Raw genomic sequence first — 20,709 nt, 5'->3', positions numbered from 1 at the left:
ACACTGCCCTTCGTTGAAATGCGAAAATGAGTTCTGTATAAAACTTTTTGTATGGAAATTTCAAATTTGTTAACTAGGTCATACTGACATACTTTAATTCACTTAACAGCCTCAAAAACCATTTCAAAAAGGCTCTTGTAAATATAACTTCGGAGGAAAACGAAGAAGAAGGGGACTGGAAAATAGCCATTTTTCGAGTGTTTTCTATACTTGCAGTCAATAAAATGTGCAGGACATAGTTTCACCTTCTTGCAAACTTGTAAGTAGTTTGAAAAACGCTTATTTTCAGCTAAAATTGAGTTTCGCAATGTGGACTTTTGAAATTGAATTTTTTTTTTCGATCCGACATTTAACAACTCAGTTGGATCAATTATAGCGGATATCAATACAAGTTTGGAATTTTTTCGGCTGAGACGCAATAAATCACATTTGCTATGCGTTGATAAAAAAAAACCTGAAAAAACCGGAAATTCTCAAAAAAAAAAAGAAGAAAAAAACATTGCTTTGATATCGTACTTACCCAAGAGCAGACGACGATCAAGGTGCTGGGGATATAGCTCTGCAAGATGAAATAGAGAAGATCCCGCTTGAATACGAACTCGATCTCCAGATCAGAGAAGGCCCCTGTCGAGAACTCCAATGTGTAGTTGAGTAATTGGAAGTCAATCACCTTAAACAAACTCCAACCGAAATTAGATAACAAAGAGCGCTATAAGAAAATCTTTTTCTGATAAACGAACACCTCCTAAACGATTCTATCTCGACTGACCTTGAGCGGGTAAATGAGCATCTCGTTTAAGAAGGGGTCAGAGTTGAGGTTGACGATGAAGTTCCTGTTGCTGAATGCCACCTTGTTTCTCCTGTTCTTTAGAGGACCTGTGGAACCTGATCTAAACTATATTTTATGATTGGATAAATTAAATGTTTTACCAATGTAAAGTATTTAATATTAACCAATCATGATCCATCTAACTAACAACCCACTTATTTGTAAGTGCTGAAGTTACTTGTAATTTCAGCACCAGAGAGATTTGAATTTAACTTAGAAATTAGTTGGACTCTCCCGAGCACTTCAGCAGCCGCAATAAACCAGTATACCCTAGATCTATTGAGCCTAGCAGAGACTAGTTAAACAACCTGAGACTAGATAGTATAAGAGTAAGATTAGGATCGGTATTAGACTAAGAAGTTGCACGAATCTATCCGGCCGAAAATAAGATAGCGTGACGAGCAGACGGTGTACCCTATCCGAAATTACTCTATGAGTTATACACTTCGGTTCTAACTCATCTGGTGCGACCATAAGTCTCGAACAAGACCTTATTAGATTAGAATTAACCAAAAATAGATTAGAAATTAGACAAAAACATTTACAAAATGTTATACGACAATAATTTAATTGAAATGTCTCTCCGACTCAATAGATCAGAGCCAATATTCCGAACCATAATAGAACTACCCGGAATTGGAAGAAGACCTCGAACCAAAGACGACATACGACAAAGTAGAAACTTGCCGTATAGTTATATGATAGTTCGGCAAAAGCCAGAACAAACTTTTATATTTCGAATACTACTTGCAATGAATTTAGATTTCCATTTGCAAACATAAAACCTTGAAGTTACTCTTCAAAATCATTTCAGGCGCTAAACAAATTAATATTATACAATAACGATTGATAAAAAGATCTAAGATCGTTTTCCTAAAACTCTGCAGTATTATACAAAACATGTTTGAAAAATATTTATTGGAAAATAAAAATAAAAATTAGTAGCATGACAATAAATGGTTAGTAATCATAAATCATCCTGTTGTTCCAGCTTCATCATCTAAAACATAACAGCAATCATAAACCCACTAATATCATCAAAACACTAAATCTTTCCTTTACACAAATTTAAAACTTTATTAAAATTTAAAGTCACTTAATTTAAAAACCAGATCATCAAGGCTTATCCTTGGATCTTAAATCATTTTCTACTTAATTAAATTTTAAATTTGATCATCAAGGCTTATTCTTGGATCAAACAGAACAACTTTGTTCTCCCCCACCCACTTAATTAGTGTCTAACGACCTCAAACGTCGATTCACTACCCAACCCTTTCTAAAGACCCAGGACTAATAGAAATTTTTACACAAAACTAATCATTCAAATTAGGATAAATAGTGAAGAACTTCGGTTATTCATCCTTCACTTGACCCCCCCCTCTTATCAGACCCAGGATAAATCTTAGACTTAGTAAGTTTAAAATAGTATCTAACGAACTACTCGCGTTCTAATTATACCTGAACCTTGTGGATCGATTTACTATTCTCCAACCCTTGAACACAATCACTACCCCTAAGTAAGATTAAGTAAGTTAACACCTTAGCTTATACTAGTCACGAGAAAGTAAAAATCATTCTTCGGAATCGATATACTTTTCTCTCCAACCCTGAACAAACAGACCCAGGTTAAGCTAACCAAAAAATCGTAAGAACTAACAGTTTAAGAAAATAGAAACCATTTAACAACCTTTTGCATCCGTCATCCTAAACCTTATGTCATTTAAAAACCTAGGAAATAAACAAACAATCGTTTTACACAATTGTGAAATAGATAATAAAAAATACGACCTTGTAATCACACCTCATACACAAACAGTTGGATACATTCGAACAAAACGACAAACACTAAAGAGGAAAATAATAACTAAACAAAGACAAATAACACGAAAAAGATTTTCAAAAAATCGAAACGCATTTTCAGAATCAGAAACCAACAGTTTAGACGAACTTTACAAACTAAAAGAATCAATAGATAAAAATTGCCCACTTCACGATCAACTATATTTTTCTGACTCAGAAACAACTTCAAATTCATCACAAAGAGGAAAAAGAAGAATAAAAAAACAGTACAAACACAAACCAGTACATCTATACAATTGGAATCAACCAATTCGACACATTAATAATTACATATTAACAGTCATCGAACGAAAAAATGAGCTCAACACACACCCCAGGTGACGAAACTCCAGATGATGATGAAATCTTTCCCTTTATAGTAGACGCAGATACTGATAGAGGACAACACATATTTTGTCAAAATTTACTCATAAATTTATTTGAACCCGGAATCAGTCCATGTAAAACAGAGTTCCCCGATGTAAAAATCAAAAGACAAATCATAGATCACTATCTAAAAGATATATGCAACATAACACAACAATATGGAATCTACTCTATAGAATTCACTTCCCCAAACCATAATAATAGAACATATACTATTCAAACAGACGATCTTGATTTAGAATTTTCAAAAGTTTTTTCAGAATATATAAAAAGCATCCAATACCATAACTCACAAAGAGCAAACTCCATTTTCACCAATGAAGTTTTCGCAATAATATATAGTTATATTTCGATATTAGAAAATGAACTCCCATTAACAAATGTCTCACCGACAGAAACATCTAAACATTTAAGAGTACGACATGAAATCACACTACTCTCTAGTTATTTAAACATCATTAAAGAAAATTTCACGAAAGACGACGTTTCACAACATACAAAACACGATTTACAAAAAATCTTGGCATGGTTCATAATAGATTATTTTACACATAATATTGATTTAATTGCACAAGCAAGAAAAAATTTTAGACCCCAAAACTCGAACGATGATACCGCTATCACAGAACAATCAGATTATGTTTGGGACCCCGAATGGTCTCATCCCGCATTTATAAGCTTCCCACAATCAATCTCAAGTCAAGCAATAAGTACGATATCTTACATAAGAGACTATGTAAGAGTAATACCATTAACCATTGATGCAACACCATTAAACTATAATACATTTTTGCCCGATACACAAAATAATAGTTTAAACTCTACAGTTATACACAATGAAAATCTCAATGGAACTAGGAATCTTACTCAACAAGATATCCAGACACCATCACACTTCATAAATGAAGAAATAGTACACACAACAACTACACAACAAAGTATTTCACCAATACGCCCAAATTTAACAACACCAAGAAATACAAATCCTTCACAAACACAGGTAACCTTACAATCAACCGTTAAACCTTCGGTTGCCCCTAAATATTCACATATGGATTACCAAACATACAGACCCATGACAATACCATCAAAAACACGCAAAACATTCAATAGAAACAACTTTGCAGACCATAATTATAATTATACACATCCGTCAAAAACAAATTATCAACCACAACGGAATTTTAATCAATATACAAAACCTCGAAACTGGGATAACCCAACGGCCCAATATAATTCCAAAAATTTTCAACCAAATCCTCCACAGGATCGCAGTGAAAATTACCCATTTTTTCAACAAAATAAAAATAAAAAACAAACATCTTATCAAATGGATTATTTATCCTCAGATGATGATTTTTTACAACCAGATATATTTGCACAAAATACTCAAGAATATCGTAGACAAGGAATACAAAAAACACGTACAAATAATAGGAATTTTTCTCCACAACCAATAGATGCACAACATCAACAATCAATTCAACAACAAAATCCAATTAATACACAATCTTTTCAACCAATTCAACAACAAAATCCAATGACTGCACACTCGTATCAAGCATCACAAATGCAAAATGAAATACCACTCCCATATTATCTTCAACAACATGAAATAACAAGAAACCAACTTTCAAATTTTTCTCAAATGCCAAATGCAGCAGAATCATTACAAATGACAATGAATCCATACCTTATGGGTGGATCATCAATAACATCAAACAAACCTTTAATGGTTTTCACAGGAACAGACCCTGAATATTCTGTAGAAGATTATTTAAATGCAGTAACAGCAAACCTGATTTTAAACATTGGACCTGAACCAATTAATACGCCACTACATCAAAACTGGATACATCGACGCACAGCGTTGATACAAACAACCTTAGATGGCGCAGCCCAAAAATGGTTTTCAGTACTACCTCTAGAAATAAAATCAAACTGGAAAAGATTTACACAAGAATTTTCAAAAATGTTTGACTCCGAAAGAAACAAACAACAACAAAGAGTTTTATGTAATGAAATTCGCAGATTACCAAACGAAACCATCAAGCAAATAGCAGTACGAATCGAAACACTAGTTCGAAAAGCATACTCACTAAATACACATGACTATAAAAACACAAAGATGACAGAAATCTTAATGATGACCTTAACACCACAATTAAGGAAAATAGCAATAAAAAAGAGAGCATCCCATCCTTCTTCAATTCGAGAACCCGATTTAGATTTTCGAAAACTAGTAGACAAATTAGAACAAGCAGAAATCACGATGAAACTAGAAGAAACAGAAAATCTGAAATTACAATACGTTAACAAAATTGAAACGACTCCCACTAATATTAATAATATACAGGAATCAGAAACAGACCTCGTTGAAAAGATCACTGAAATACTCAATATTTATGAAAAGAACCCAAACTTCAAAGGCAAACCATCTTTCAAAAAATGGTGTAATTATTGCCGACGATACGGACATAGTATTTCCGAATGTAGACAAAAACAGCAAGACAGTCAAAATAAACCTCAAAAATACAAAGAACCAAATAAATCATTCTATCAATACATGAAAAAAGATCAAAATCTACCAAACAAAAATGTATACAGCAACAACAGTTCAGGAAAGCCACTTCCGAACAATACAAGTTATACAAGAAATCAATCCCCATATAACTCAAGTTATAGAGGAAGATCACCAGAACGAAGAAATACACAAAATTCATCACAAAATCACTACAATAGACCAAATAGTAGAAATAACTACTCCAGATCAAATTCAAATACACAACGATTTGTTTCTAGATCTAATTCCCAATCAAGAAATAACTACTATCCAAACAACCAGTCACGAAATTCATCATACAATAGGAATAGAAACTACTCCTATAATAGAAATAGAAGTTATTCAAACAACCGAAACCAGAATTACCCAAACAATCGATCAAGGAATAACTCATATAATAGATCGAACTATAACAGACCAAACAATAATTACCAAAACAGATCGCGAAATAATTCACAAAATCGACACCCAAGTTATAATAATCGTTACAGAAATTATTCCCAATCACCACACCGGAATAATAATCACTATAATAACTCTAATAATCGTCATAGAAGCAGTACACCTAAACATCAAAGACAAATCAATCAAGTACAAGCTAACCCAGAAACAACATCAGACCCTCCAGGTATTGATGACACAGTAACTGATACGTTACAACTCAATCAAATAAACTGTACATCATCAGATTCAGAAAGTGATACTGAAAACACTCTTGCTATCAATATGATAAAAGTCGAAAATGACTATGAATCTGTCATATATGAACAACCCTTTCCATCACATATATATGAAAATCAGTCAGAATTTCTTCAAAATTATTACACTACACCCATAAATCCCACACCAACAACGCAAGAAACAAATGAGATTAACACTACAAATCAAACCAATAAAAACACCAAAACAAAATGCTTGAATACAAACCACATTTATCAAAATATACAAAAAGAACAACCCAAAGAAAAAATTTGGACAATACCATTTCTCTTAGAAAGCCCAAGAAATAAAGAATTTCAACCACCAGACCTTGAAATAGATTTTTTAATTGATTCAGGAGCAGAATCAAACATAATAAACATTCCCACATGGAATGAAATAAAAACTTTACATCCAAAGCTAACGCCTCTTGAAACCTCCAGCAAACTAGCAACAGCACAAGGATCAACATTGATAAACTACGGAAAAATCCAATTATTTCTCCTCCCTACCAGAACAATGGAGCAAAGTAAAATTCTAAACAAGCCATTTAAACAAATATTCCATTTCACTGATATTAAATATAATATCATTGGAATACCATTTATTTCAAAGTATATACCAACAATTAACATACTAAATAGTAAAATATTAATCAAAGATAAATATACAAAAACAAAAGAAACATCCCTAACATTTTTTCAAAGATTAAATAAACAACCACCATTCTTTTCAAAATTCTATCCAATATATAACCAACAAAGAAAACACCTGAAACCACTATCAGGAAACATCTATAATTTTTCAATCAAACAAGTTCACCAATATGATAAAGAACAAAACAAACAAAAATTTTATATGTCAGATTTTGAGTTCAAACCGATTCATAAATTTTTCAAAATCACAATCTCTTCAATAAAATATTTGAAAAATTCGAATTCAGATATTATTTCCTTACATGTTTATAACAACACACCTTACCAAGTAACAGTACCTTTAGGACTTTTAGGATATTGTGAAACCAACGCTACAATATCACCAATACACGAAAAAGCCTATCGCGTAAATAATATACTCCAATTACTAGATATTTGCCAATCTACCATTCTTAATGAAGAATTATCTATAAATAATATAATAAGTAACGAAAACAGAAATACGGATTATTTCACAAAAACTCCATATTTCAAACCTACATTCAATATAAGTAACTACACAGAGGACCAACAGAAATTTTTAACAATGTTTAATTTCCAACATTCACAAATAACACAAGACGAATTCGAAAAATTAGCCAAACAGCTCATTAAATATTCATCAGTCTATGCAACATCAAAATTCGATGTTGGCAAAATCAGTTCATCACTACATCTCCCATTAAAACCTGACGCAGTTTTCAAAAAACAAAGAGCAAGTAAAGTACCAATTCACTTACATGATAAAGTAAACAGATTACTCGATATTTTAGAACAGTACAATATTATATCACCAGTTAATAAAGAAGAACAACCAAAAGGCAACACATTCATCAACCCCGTTATCATTCTAGCTAAAGGAGAATCATTAAAAATCGTTCTCGATGCTAGATACCTCAATTCACTTATAGACGAATCAAAATGTAATTGGCCCATTGAACCAATACAAGTTATTTTAACAAAAATAAACGGCAAATACTTTACAACCGCCGATATGAATAGTGCATACAATCAAATGCCACTAGATGAACAATCACGACGTTTAACACAATTTGTTATCGGAAACCAACAATATGAATTCAACCGCTTATTCTATGGAATATCCATAGGACCAGCAGCATTTTCAGCTTTTATGAGCAAAATTTTTAGACCACTGATACTCAAGAAAAACGCAATCACCTATCTAGACGATGTTTTTATGCAATCACAAACAAAAGACGAAATGTTCAATGTTTTAGAAAAATATCACCAAATACTTCAGAACGAAAATCTGAAGGCCGCCCCCGATAAATCACACTTCTTTTTGACAAGAGTTAAATTCTTAGGACATAACATAGAAAGAAAAACAATCACTCCACTGAAATCACGCATTGACGCTATTCAAAAACTTCAACCACCAACAAATAAAAAGAAAATCCAAGAATTCCTTGGAATGTTAAACTTTTTAAGTAAATATGTTTATAAAATGCAATTATATCTACGACCATTTTACAACATCCTTAGACAACAAAATAATTTTGAATGGAATACAGAACATCAAACACGATTCGATGAAATAAAGAAACTTTTAACTGAACAAATTTCAAACACAATTCCAGACCCTAATCAACCATTTTATGCAATGTGCGATGCTTCGAACTTTGGCATCGGTGCAGCACTATTACAATCACATAATGGTACAAATAAAATGAACCTCATATCAGCAAATTCTCGATTATTCACTCAAGCAGAGCTACGACTCTCAACTCTAATGAGAGAATGTACAGCCATAATATATACACTGACAGAATATGAATTTCTGATACTTGGATCAAAACATCCAACAGTTCTATTCACAGACCATAAACCAATCATCTTTCTCTTTACACAAAAATCTAACCCAAACCACCGAGTTTACAGATTTCAACTAATTCTAATGAAATTTCCAAACTTACATATAGTTTGGACTGCAGGAAAAAATCTTGCATTACCAGACACCTTAAGTCGAAATACACCACCTGAATTACTTACACGAAAAACAACAGTTGAAATACCCAAAAACATAAAATTCTACCTTGCAGAAAACGAAACATCACCCCGATTAGAATGCAAATATGCAGTTAAAACTGATATTGAACAATCACAAATAAATAATTTACAACATTTCCCACTTTATTTAGATTGTCAAAATAATCATTATGAAGTTGATTTACTTGGAACATCAACTTTCAAACCAATCCCATATTCTCAATGGATAAAAAATAACACTCAACAAAAACGAACAAAACAACACCTGCCTAAGAAAAACCATTTTCCACTAATTGAAAAAGAAGATTTAACTGATAAAATAAATTTATCAGGACCACAAACAAATGATTCAAAATACACAATAAATCAAGTTTTTGACCTTCACGACCCACTTGATACAATACCCTTATCTACATTAGAAATCGAAAACATTTTTCTCCCCCCAACAGAAACAATTACAATTCCAACACTGAAACAATATCAAAACCTTGACCCAGTAATTCGACAACTGAAATCATGGCACAAATATAAAACTAAACCCATCAAAGCAGATTCAACCATTTTAGGAAATAAAACACTCCTCCGATATTTTCGAAAATTCAATAATACAACAATTAACGAAAACACAGACCTTCTAGAATACAAATTAAATGAATCTACAGTTCCATGTCTCCCTTTAAGTATGATTCTTATAGCTTTTAATATTTCCCATACACAAAATATTAAAGGACACTCTGGATCAGAGAAAACATATTCAAATTTTATACAAAATTTTTACTTCCCAAATGCACCAATTTGGATAAAAGTACTATGCAATGATTGTATAGTATGTCAGCTAAATAAACCTTACCCAAATCAAAAACAAATAGCACAAAAACAAGATTTTAAAGGACAAAGTTTGTACTTTAATCACCGTATCTCATTTGATACTAAGGGACCAATTTCACCCTCATCAGAAGGAAACTCCTACATTATGGTAATTGTTGACGCATTCACACACTATGTAGCACTTAACCCAGTACCACATTGTAACGCTTATTACGCTTACACAACACTCTATGAACACTGGATAGCAAAATTTGGACTACCAGAAATTTTAGTCACAGACAATGGTACAGAATTCATAAATAATGAAATAATAACACTATGTCATTTATACAACATTAAACACAAACCACGTACATCTCATGCACCTTGGACAAACGGCTTAGTCGAAGGTATGAACCGTTCACTACAAGAATATCTTAGATGTATCATCAACGGAAATGATACAAAATATACCGAATGGTCAGCAGATGTAAAATTATTTCCCTTAGCATATAATTCACAAATAACGACAACTTTAGGAATGTCACCATACGAAATGGTTTTTAACCAAAAGCCACGCAAACCAATAATGTTTACAGCAAATTCTCATAAAAACGCACAAAGTTATTGTCAACCAAATAAAGACTCAATTTGTTATAACCTACCTTTACATACACACGATGAAGATCATTTTCATCGCCCACATATTCTTAAATTAGCCTCCGGTACACACACCGAATGGATTTTAAATAGAGATAAGAAACACAACGAAATTTACCAAAAAATAACGAAAAAGTTATTACAAAGACAAAACATAAATGAACAAATCAATTCACGTTTTACACCAGCTTCCGATTTAAAAATTGGAACATTTGTCTTAATACCTAATTTTAATACTCAAAAAGGAATTTCTAAAAAATTACAACCCCTCCGAAAAGGACCCTACCAAATAATTGCAAAACCCACTGATGTCACATATAAAATTACCGACTCAAACAAAAAAGAAATCGTTCAACATCGAAACAACCTATTACCTTATTACCCAAAAGAATACGCACTCCGCGAATTAACTCAATTATATTCTTTCACAGGATTAAAAATCATTCAAAATGAACCACATCTGAAAAACACAGAACAAAATGATAACCCCACCGAAAATCAAATCACAAAACCAACCGCTACCAAAAACACTACAAAAAATCTAGACCACAAAGAATCCCAAAAACATAGAAAAAATAGAAAAATGACAGAACAAATAATACCCCAAGAAGAAATAGACAAATCTGAACATAGAAAAACAACAAGACTCCGAAATCAACCACGTAAAAACTACAAAATGTTCATCCCCCAATCTAAAATATTAAAGAAAGTAGAATTTAAAAAGTAATTTTAAGATTTTATACTTCACAATCTTGAAACCCCCGTAACATTTTTCATTTCATTTTTTCAAAATAACATGCTCACAAGTACGCAATAATTCTAGTTCAAAATAGACCAATAGGATTCATCCAATCCGCCACTTTCTCTAACTCAAACTAAGATCAATTAGACGAATAATCTAGAACTCCAGGCACATCTCTAACTATAACTTTACAACCTCCAGGTCAAAAATAAGCAAACCACTCCAACTTGACAGCTAAAATAAATATCACCATAATACCGTATCCCTCCCTTATCTAATAACCCAAAGATCAACAATATTTCCTCAACTTAGACCACGAATACCCCCAAAACAAATTTGATAACTTAGCCTAAAGTAACAAAATGAAGATTTTAATTAGCCTAAAGTATAAAAACCTCACCATACCCCGGATCATTTGACAAACAAAAATAAAGAAAAAGACGACCTCCCAGTCACCATGAAAATTGCCTCCAACAATTCTTTACAAAACTCAACCCACTTGTCAAAAAACTAATAAATAATTCGACCACACTAGAAAATCGCCTCAAACAGCAAAAAATATTCGACCAAGAGATCATTTCTTAAATGCTCTTCTCTCAAACAGTTGCTCAAATACTTATAAATTTTAAACATTTTTTTTCAATACTTGAAGCCTTTATAATATTTCTTTTTGATATACTTGAATCTTTTCTAATAATCCTAATCATTTTTTGTAACATTTTTTTAATTTTCTATACAATACTCGAACTATTCCTCCAACTTTCCAAAACCCTTGAATATATCCACAGGTACGATTTTAACAACTTGTCTAAATGATACGAACAATTTTCAGTAGAACCGATATTTTTTTATTATTTGTAATTTTCATAGCATTCTTATCATCCCTCATTTTGACCATCTGTAAATGTATAAAGAAAGCAATCCTCACATTTGCCCTAGCAACAGTCCTTCTAATTCTTTTTTTGGAAGAATATTATAAAAAACACAAAATTTCTCACTAAAGTAACAATTCAAAAATCCATCAAAAATTGCTACCCAACAGTCACAGAATCAGTCTTCACCGACATCATCCCAAGATAATCCAACACCACCTTCAACTACTCAAAATCCTCAAACATCTACACGAATTTCTTTTCAAGACAATCCATACACTTTTGAAGAACGGCACGCTCGTTTATCTGAACCACTAGAACCAGTTCAACGACAAGCATCTCTAAGTGAACCAACATATAATCTTTACCCAACACTACCACAAGAACTAAGTAGAATACGAAACCTTAGTCAAAACCAAAACACAACAGAAATAAATAGACAAATTATACATCCTCGACGAAATAGAAATTTTCAAACTCCCCGAGTTCATTTCGAGATACCTCAATCACCATCACAAACCACTCCAGAAAACACCACTGGTATCACACCAGAAACTCCTACACTTTTTTCACAACGAAGCACTTCAAGTCTACCCTCAGACTACTTAGGTTCAACACCAACATCTGAACAAATACGTGAAAATCCCTTTAACCCCCCAAACCTAACATCACGACTGCCATATTGGACTACACATTCATTTACACAAGGTGAACCAAATTTAGCCAATGACCCCATAGATATTTCTACGGATACAACAACATCCTCATCACTTCCAGAAACATTATCACTACCATCAACACCATCAATAAGCCAGTTTTCACCACCACCCTTTAACTTAAATTTTCCAAATAATCTCGACGCCAGATATCGAGAACAATCATCAATAAATATTCCTTTAAGATTAGATTGGAATACATTCACAGCACCTCCACCATTATTTGGACAACATCAAGAAAGTAACCGCCTTCATAACTGGGCACTTAATAGATTACAATATCGCCAAGATATTCACAACGATATCCGTGATCACAATATTCAAATACTCCAACAAAACAGTTTACAATTAAAGTTTGAAATCACAGTTAAATTAAACAATATTACACAACATCCCTACCCATTAAATCCACCTAACATCACAGCTCAATCACTACCACCACCGTTTATAACTACTGAAGTAATATATAAATACGACAGATACACCAAAAACACAATTGGTTACATTACATTTTATAACCCATACTCAGGATTATCATACACATGTATATTCTAAAATTATTAATTTTTCTCCAACTCCTTTTTCTAGTAATCTCAAATCAAAACATAAACCCTTCTCCTCGTACAGGACCACAAGATTTATTAGTAACACATTACGATTGCGAAGAAAATGAACAAAAAACATTACACAAATATGCAATAAATCAAGTATCACAATGTGAAACAGAACCACAAGCTATAGAAACCACAGATATAATAGCAACACTCTATTCAAAAGCCCGAGCAACAACAGTTACAGGTTATAAATTCACAGCGACATTTTCCGAAAAGAAAGTACATTGTTCACAAGTCTCGAACGGAAACAAAAACCGACTTGACCATGAATCATTCTATCAAAGTAATATAGAACGTCTTTTACATCTCAATCCCGACGATTGTAAAAATGAATTACTTAGACTAAACATCACACAAAATAAAAATTCCCAAAGAAAATTAGTTAATTTTCAAGTTTTTTCAGACTCTGTACATCAATCACAACTTGAAAGACACCAAGGACATATAAAACTAGACGAAAAATACCCGTATAACGGCGCACACGGACGATTAACCTATGACCTACACGATAAACATTGGATACCACACATTGGTATAAATAACCCATCAAACTGCAAAGCAGACACAAAAAATAAAGGATACCAAGAAATAATGTTTTTCGATTGGAAAATACAACTCGAAAAAATACAACTCACACGAGATTTATCTGATAATACAATGATCTATCAAGGAATCCGACTACCTTGTAAAAATGATCAAGGATATTGCGACCCTACAACAAGAACACAAGCAACAATTGTTTGGTTCCCCGAAGATACATGTACAACATTTCAAGTAGCAAAAATACACGCTCGTATGATAAAATTTCACGAAAAATATTTCATACAATCAATTCCTTATGAACAAGTCCATCCATCACGCAAACTAAGTTCCGATTTTAGAAACATAGACAATATAGAAAATAAATTGACACGATTTCAAATATATCAAGAAACAGAACTTGCATGTAAATACAGGAATCCACTTCACAGAACACAATACTCTGAAATATTAGTTGAATACGAAAAAGGATTCGACATGACCACTGGAAAAGTAAAAATCGACCCATATGCCACAGGTCATCCTCCAAACGAAGGAACATCCTATATACCAGTTAATTTTCAAAAAAGCAACGGACAACCTGGTGGACATCTAAAACCTTATGACACCAGAAGCACACGCTTACAAGAATTATCACTAATGAATACTACATATTTCGGTAATATCCACTATGATATTCATTTGGATATGAAACTAGACTATACAATTAGCCGCATTTTTCAAGAAATGTCACTCTCCGAATTAGAAACACTACACCAACTATGCGAATTAGAACGAACACAAATATTACAATCACTTGCACTAGCAGTATTAAAAATACCCTACGCAGGATACTTATTATCAGGAAATAGGTCAAATTTTTTAGACTACGAAGGAAACATCTTATGGTTTTATACTTGTACTAAAAAAGTATCACCACTATACGTTTTTGAAGATAAACGATGTTATAAAAGAATCCCTATCTTTTATAAAAATAAAGTACATTTCGTGGATACACTTTCACGAAGAACCTATTTCTGGGATACCGCAGTCCCATGTGGATCAGAAAATAGCCACAATGTAGTACAACTAAACCCTGATGAAAATAAATATTATCTTCTCACTCCATATCCCACATTAATGCAATCACTCAAAAAATTTTCACCAGAAAGCATTCGCGCTATCGCTCGAAACCCAAATATAGATTTACAATCAATAGGAATATATTCAAAATCAGATATTCAACATCACATTAGAACACAACAATTCCAAGAATTATTAACACAAATGGACACTATACAAAGACAATCAATAGACCAAAATTTACGCAAACTTGCAGAAACTGCAGGATTTGCCGATATCTACACGCAAGACTATAGCGGATATTTTAAAGACATTAAAGATTATATATATCTAAACGGCGAAAAATACCGTCCCCAAGATATATCACCAATTAACATTTTTAGCTTTGTTACACTCAAAAATGAAATCCTTGATTTTCTAGGATGGCCCTATTACATCTTAGAAAAATTGACTATTTTATACGCAATGTTTAACTTTATTGGATTTCTTTTCTCACTCTTAAAAGGAATCTACAATACATGTGCTATACACACACAAGTAAACAGACAAGCAAGCGTAGCACGCATACTCTTTGCAGGATTTTTTGGAATCTTTTCTACATCTATAAACAAAATTCTTTTAGACGCACAAATAAAAGAATATAACACAAAAATAACAACACGACAAAATACATACGACGAAGAACATAACAATGTTGACACACAGCCAACGGCACCACAATTACCACCCCTACCAAATAACCATCCACTATCCCTAGTCCCACGAAATTTTCGAAATTTAGCAATCACACATAATCCAAATTTTCGACTCAATACATCACAAAGTCCCATTCAACATATAATGACACACCAGCCACAAGATGATAATACTTATGAACAAATTATTGAACAACCCCATACCACCGCTTTTCAGTCTCAAAATAATCATTTTTTTAGCCCACGATGAGCCGCCAACTTGGATCACTACACCGATCAAATTCCCACCCAACCAATCTTACCTCCTCAATCCCAATAATACCACTTTTTGCTTTTCCGCCACCCGACTTTCCATCTAGTAATGTAACATCAGGCATGAATTCCGACACTAATTCACACATCTCAGTTTTATATTCCATCTCACAGCTAAATAACCCGAATATTGAAACCCCCGATGAATTTGCCGACTCAGAACCATCTCCATCCAATAATTTTCATAACTCTTCTAATTTTTCTCAACCCCCTTTTCAACCCATATTATCCAATAACCCTGACCCAATCACCCCCACACCCTCTTATGCTTCCCAAGTTACCCCAACCTACTCCTCATACCATTCTGACCGATCATCTCACTCTCCAGACACCCCCCGAATCTCCCCAGAGCTAGATAATTTCATTACCCTCCAACAACAACCCTACCACCTAAACACCCCGACCATAAACCAAATCTCCTCCACTACAAATTCATCCAATCCCCCTACACCCTCTTCAAATTATACTGAATCATTAACACCATCATCCACATCCACTATATCTTCACTAAACACTAACAGAGCTTACCGCACTTTTAAAAGAAAATTCCCCAACCATCCTTTCCCAGCAAAACCAGGAACAGCCCGTGAATACATCAACCACCCCCAGCATACTAACACTAAAGAATTTTTAGCTATCACTTTACCCTCGTTTCCACAATACACCTTAAACACCCCTCACGACACTAACGAAACACGCAACTTTGTAGATGAATACGTTTTAATGCCCACTCTCTCTTGGACCTCATACTATCATTTCACTAACCCTCTTTGCTTACCTTTATCCAACACTTCCATCGATATAGAACGAAACAAAGACATGCTATATCGACTAACTACACCACTAACCGCTAGACAGTTTACTTACGTTGGATATAAAAAATCACTAAAAATACACACTGCACCTAGAGCTAATGAATATACACTAGAATACTACGATCACAACATCATTAGAGCTAACCAAGATCAATTCTTAGACGACGATCGCTTCGCTAATCCACAAATCACCGAGAAATTTTTCATCAAGACACCATATGTATTTACACTAAACATCTTCGACCGAAAGTTTGATCACATTATTTCAGAAGCACTAACAAACACACAAGCATACGAAAGTTTTAAAGAACGCTTCCAAATCTTTTCACTAACCTTTCATTTCCTTGCACCACACGAAAGAGATTTGCACTGCTCACATGATATTATGTTGCGCACTAAACAAACACATACATACAGCTACTACCGTTTCATCCAAAATCACTTTGACCTCCACACACCCTCTAGACAACCACACCATCGTTTTCAATTCATCAATTCAAAATACACTTCACCGTATTTCCTAAATTTCACATATTGTATTAAAGACACTAACCTTCATGGTATTCTTCGTAATTATGACCCCATAACCCAAATGTACATTTTCTGCCCCATCACCAAGACCTTCAACGCCGAAGAATCCCGACCCTTCCTTATCCCGCACGAGTTTGTACAGCCTATAGAAATCCCAATTTTAGAATTCATCCACAACACGAAATTTAACCACAAATTATATAACTTAATCCAAAACACACCTTATGAGTTTGCAGTAGGCACTGAAGAACTAACCACTATTAAGGCACTTCAATTGCTTTGGCCACTACTTCAGACTAAAAAAATCATCCGCATTCTAGCTAAACTACTAACAACTTCAGAACTAATTCACGACATCTTCCCCCACGGTTTTTTCCCCGACGACTAACAGGTAAGTATGAATTAAATGATATCACTAACTAATTAAAATATTAAAAACTCACCATTCTTTATTCATGTTTTCTTTAGATTTTTAGCCTTCATCCTAGATCATCTGAAAAATTCACAAAAGAAAAATAAAAAATAGCAAACTTCTTCAAAACTGTTTAAGACCCTATTAAAACTTTTGCACCAACAATTAAATAAATATAATACCAATGCAGTAAATTAATTTATAAATTTTCCCCCAACAGCAGTAAATCGAATTATGATGAAAATTTGTATCTTAAAATTCCCCCATAACTAGCAGTAAATTTCCAAATTCTATGCAGTAAATTAATAAAATGCAATTGCAGTACTAACCTTTTGATATTTTTATTCATTTGCACAGAAATTCTATCCACACTCGCACAGCTCGCCCACGAAGAATTGTTTAAAATAATGAATTTCAGTTTCAAGTTTTCACACTCAACAACTCTAACATATAATAACATGTTTCAAACTTTCCTTTAACCCGGTTGGAAAGGAATCATATACTAAACAAAACTAACCAACGCAGCTTACTAAATACCACAAATCATAGAATAACAGCATGACTAAGAAAAGGAAACCAACGGTACCCAAACCGGATTAACCCAGTTTAAAACTGGATAATTTATTCTTTTGAAGACTATTATAAAGTCTTAGAAAGAAATAATAAAACACAAAAAAGTCGAAAGACAAACCCATACCACAAACAATTTGCTTTTTGGAAAAAGTACATAACCAACAAGACATAAGTAAAACCACAACAAACCCAACATAAAACGTTGTCACATAACAGGACCCCTCACAAACACCGCATGAAATCATACTCCCACTCCTGGCCTAACCCACCAGGAAAGGACGTCCTGAGCATGCTCTATAGCCGGCCTAACCCACCGCGCTACATCCACGCTTTGTGACCACACCTTTATTTTTAATAAGAGCTACTCAAGGGTGAGTAACTCTTCAAAATAACCGAACTAAAACAAAAAGCTTTTGTGAAAACAACTAACTAAAATCATGATTAAAAAATATTAAACTAATAAAAGTTTTATAAAATGTAAAATCACATGATGCAATATATAGATCAGAATACAACACCAAGGACGAACATCAAAAGACAAGACGACCTCACTACACTCGAGAGAGAATAACCAACTACAATCGATATGCCGCTCACAATCACAACTCAAAGGATTTAGAGTACGACTTGACTTCGCAGAAAAGGACTTCATTGAACTAGACCAATGACCACCTCGATGTTCAAGTATACGTACAGATCCGAGTAACCAGGCATCCCCTCCATGCACAATCTCCACGCCATTCCCAAGCTAGATCAGACACAAAAGAAGTTCTCCCCGAAGAACAGAAAAACCTGACATAGCCAACCATTCTGAAATCAGAATTGATTTTGTTGCAAAGACTCAGTCGTTGTCACAAGAAGAAGCAAAAGAAAATTATGATGTTCGCCAAATACCAACGTCCATCATCCACCCTTGAATTACAGAAGAACTGTTCTAAAAAACTCTGTAAAACCCGGATGGGTGGAACCTGATCTAAACTATATTTTATGATTGGATAAATTAAATGTTTTACCAATGTAAAGTATTTAATATTAACCAATCATGATCCATCTAACTAACAACCCACTTATTTGTAAGTGCTGAAGTTACTTGTAATTTCAGCACCAGAGAGATTTGAATTTAACTTAGAAATTAGTTGGACTCTCCCGAGCACTTCAGCAGCCGCAATAAACCAGTATACCCTAGATCTATTGAGCCTAGCAGAGACTAGTTAAACAACCTGAGACTAGATAGTATAAGAGTAAGATTAGGATCGGTATTAGACTAAGAAGTTGCACGAATCTATCCGGCCGAAAATAAGATAGCGTGACGAGCAGACGGTGTACCCTATCCGAAATTACTCTATGAGTTATACACTTCGGTTCTAACTCACCTGGTTGCTGTTTGCGTGACTGTGATTCAGTTTCTGTTTCCTCCTCCCACTCTCCGTCTGAACTCTTCCCTGACATTGACAACCCCATTGTCTCTTGTCGGTTCTAAGCAGAATGAAATTGTCAAGTCATTCATAACTGAAAAAATGCTTCCAAGCACAAAACATCAGAAACTATGCCAGATACTCATTATTATCGAGCCAGCAAAAATGGATTCTTGCAATCTGCATTAATTTCAACGGTGCTTCTTTTACAAAATACCCGATCTTCAATTAATTGATGCACTATCATTAAAAGTTTAAGGAGTGCTTCAATATTATTCGCATAACTGAATTACTAAACGCACTGGAGTTGACCACTGGAGTGAAAGTTTTTTTTTCTGATATTATGGCTGACTGAACCTTGAATCCAGAATGTACACCACCTTCGAATAGATATATTTTTTATTACAAACTTTCTTCTTTTTCTGCCATGGACGTGTACTGTCTAGCCACCATGATTGACAGCTGTCTGGCCAATGAGATAGACTACCTCATGCATGTGCAGAAGATGCCGAGGAATTCGATGCATGCGATAGAACTACTGCGGAGATACCAGCATGTGATCTGTGCACTGTGCAAACAACTCCACTTCTGGTTCGAAAAGGTGCAATTATGGAAACAATATCCCTTTTCACCCAAACAATGCTATAAAAACTGGAGGATTTCAACGCGCTCCCTCAAACAAAAAAATAGAAAACATGAAAGAATAGAGATATTAGCAGAAAAGGCTCTTTTTCCTTTTCCCCCCACCTGCAAATTTTTGTAATTTAAATTACTGTTCACATTGTCCGATCGTCATGAAAATTGACATGCAGACTAAAAAAGAGCCAAACTTCCACAAGTCACCTTTCAAAATTAATCTTACAATTCGAAATACAAGTGTCGAAAAGTCGTTTTCTGCGGCTCTTTTTCCTCCACCCCACACGA

The 20,709-nt window shown here is 33.8% G+C and overlaps 1 protein-coding gene across 1 annotated transcript in view; it reads right to left on the bottom strand.

Moving 5' to 3' along the window:
- LOC134857297 (kinesin-like protein KIF13A) overlaps positions 1-20,709 on the bottom strand; it is a 48,731-nt gene that overhangs the window by 903 nt on the left and 27,119 nt on the right. The window contains exons 11-13 of the mRNA XM_063873688.1: positions 19,744-19,846; positions 770-876; positions 521-709 (exon numbers count right to left, since the gene is read on the bottom strand). Coding sequence (XP_063729758.1) covers positions 521-709; positions 770-876; positions 19,744-19,846 — 399 coding nt within the window. The remainder of the gene's footprint in view (positions 1-520; positions 710-769; positions 877-19,743; positions 19,847-20,709) is intronic.

The sequence above is a fragment of the Symsagittifera roscoffensis genome, chromosome 1 (genome assembly GCF_963678635.1).
Source record: "Symsagittifera roscoffensis chromosome 1, txSymRosc1.1, whole genome shotgun sequence".
In the NCBI taxonomy this organism is placed as follows: domain Eukaryota; kingdom Metazoa; phylum Xenacoelomorpha; order Acoela; family Convolutidae; genus Symsagittifera; species Symsagittifera roscoffensis.
The sequence above is the reverse complement of the archived record's forward strand: the minus strand, read 5'-3'. Positions and strand labels throughout refer to the sequence as shown.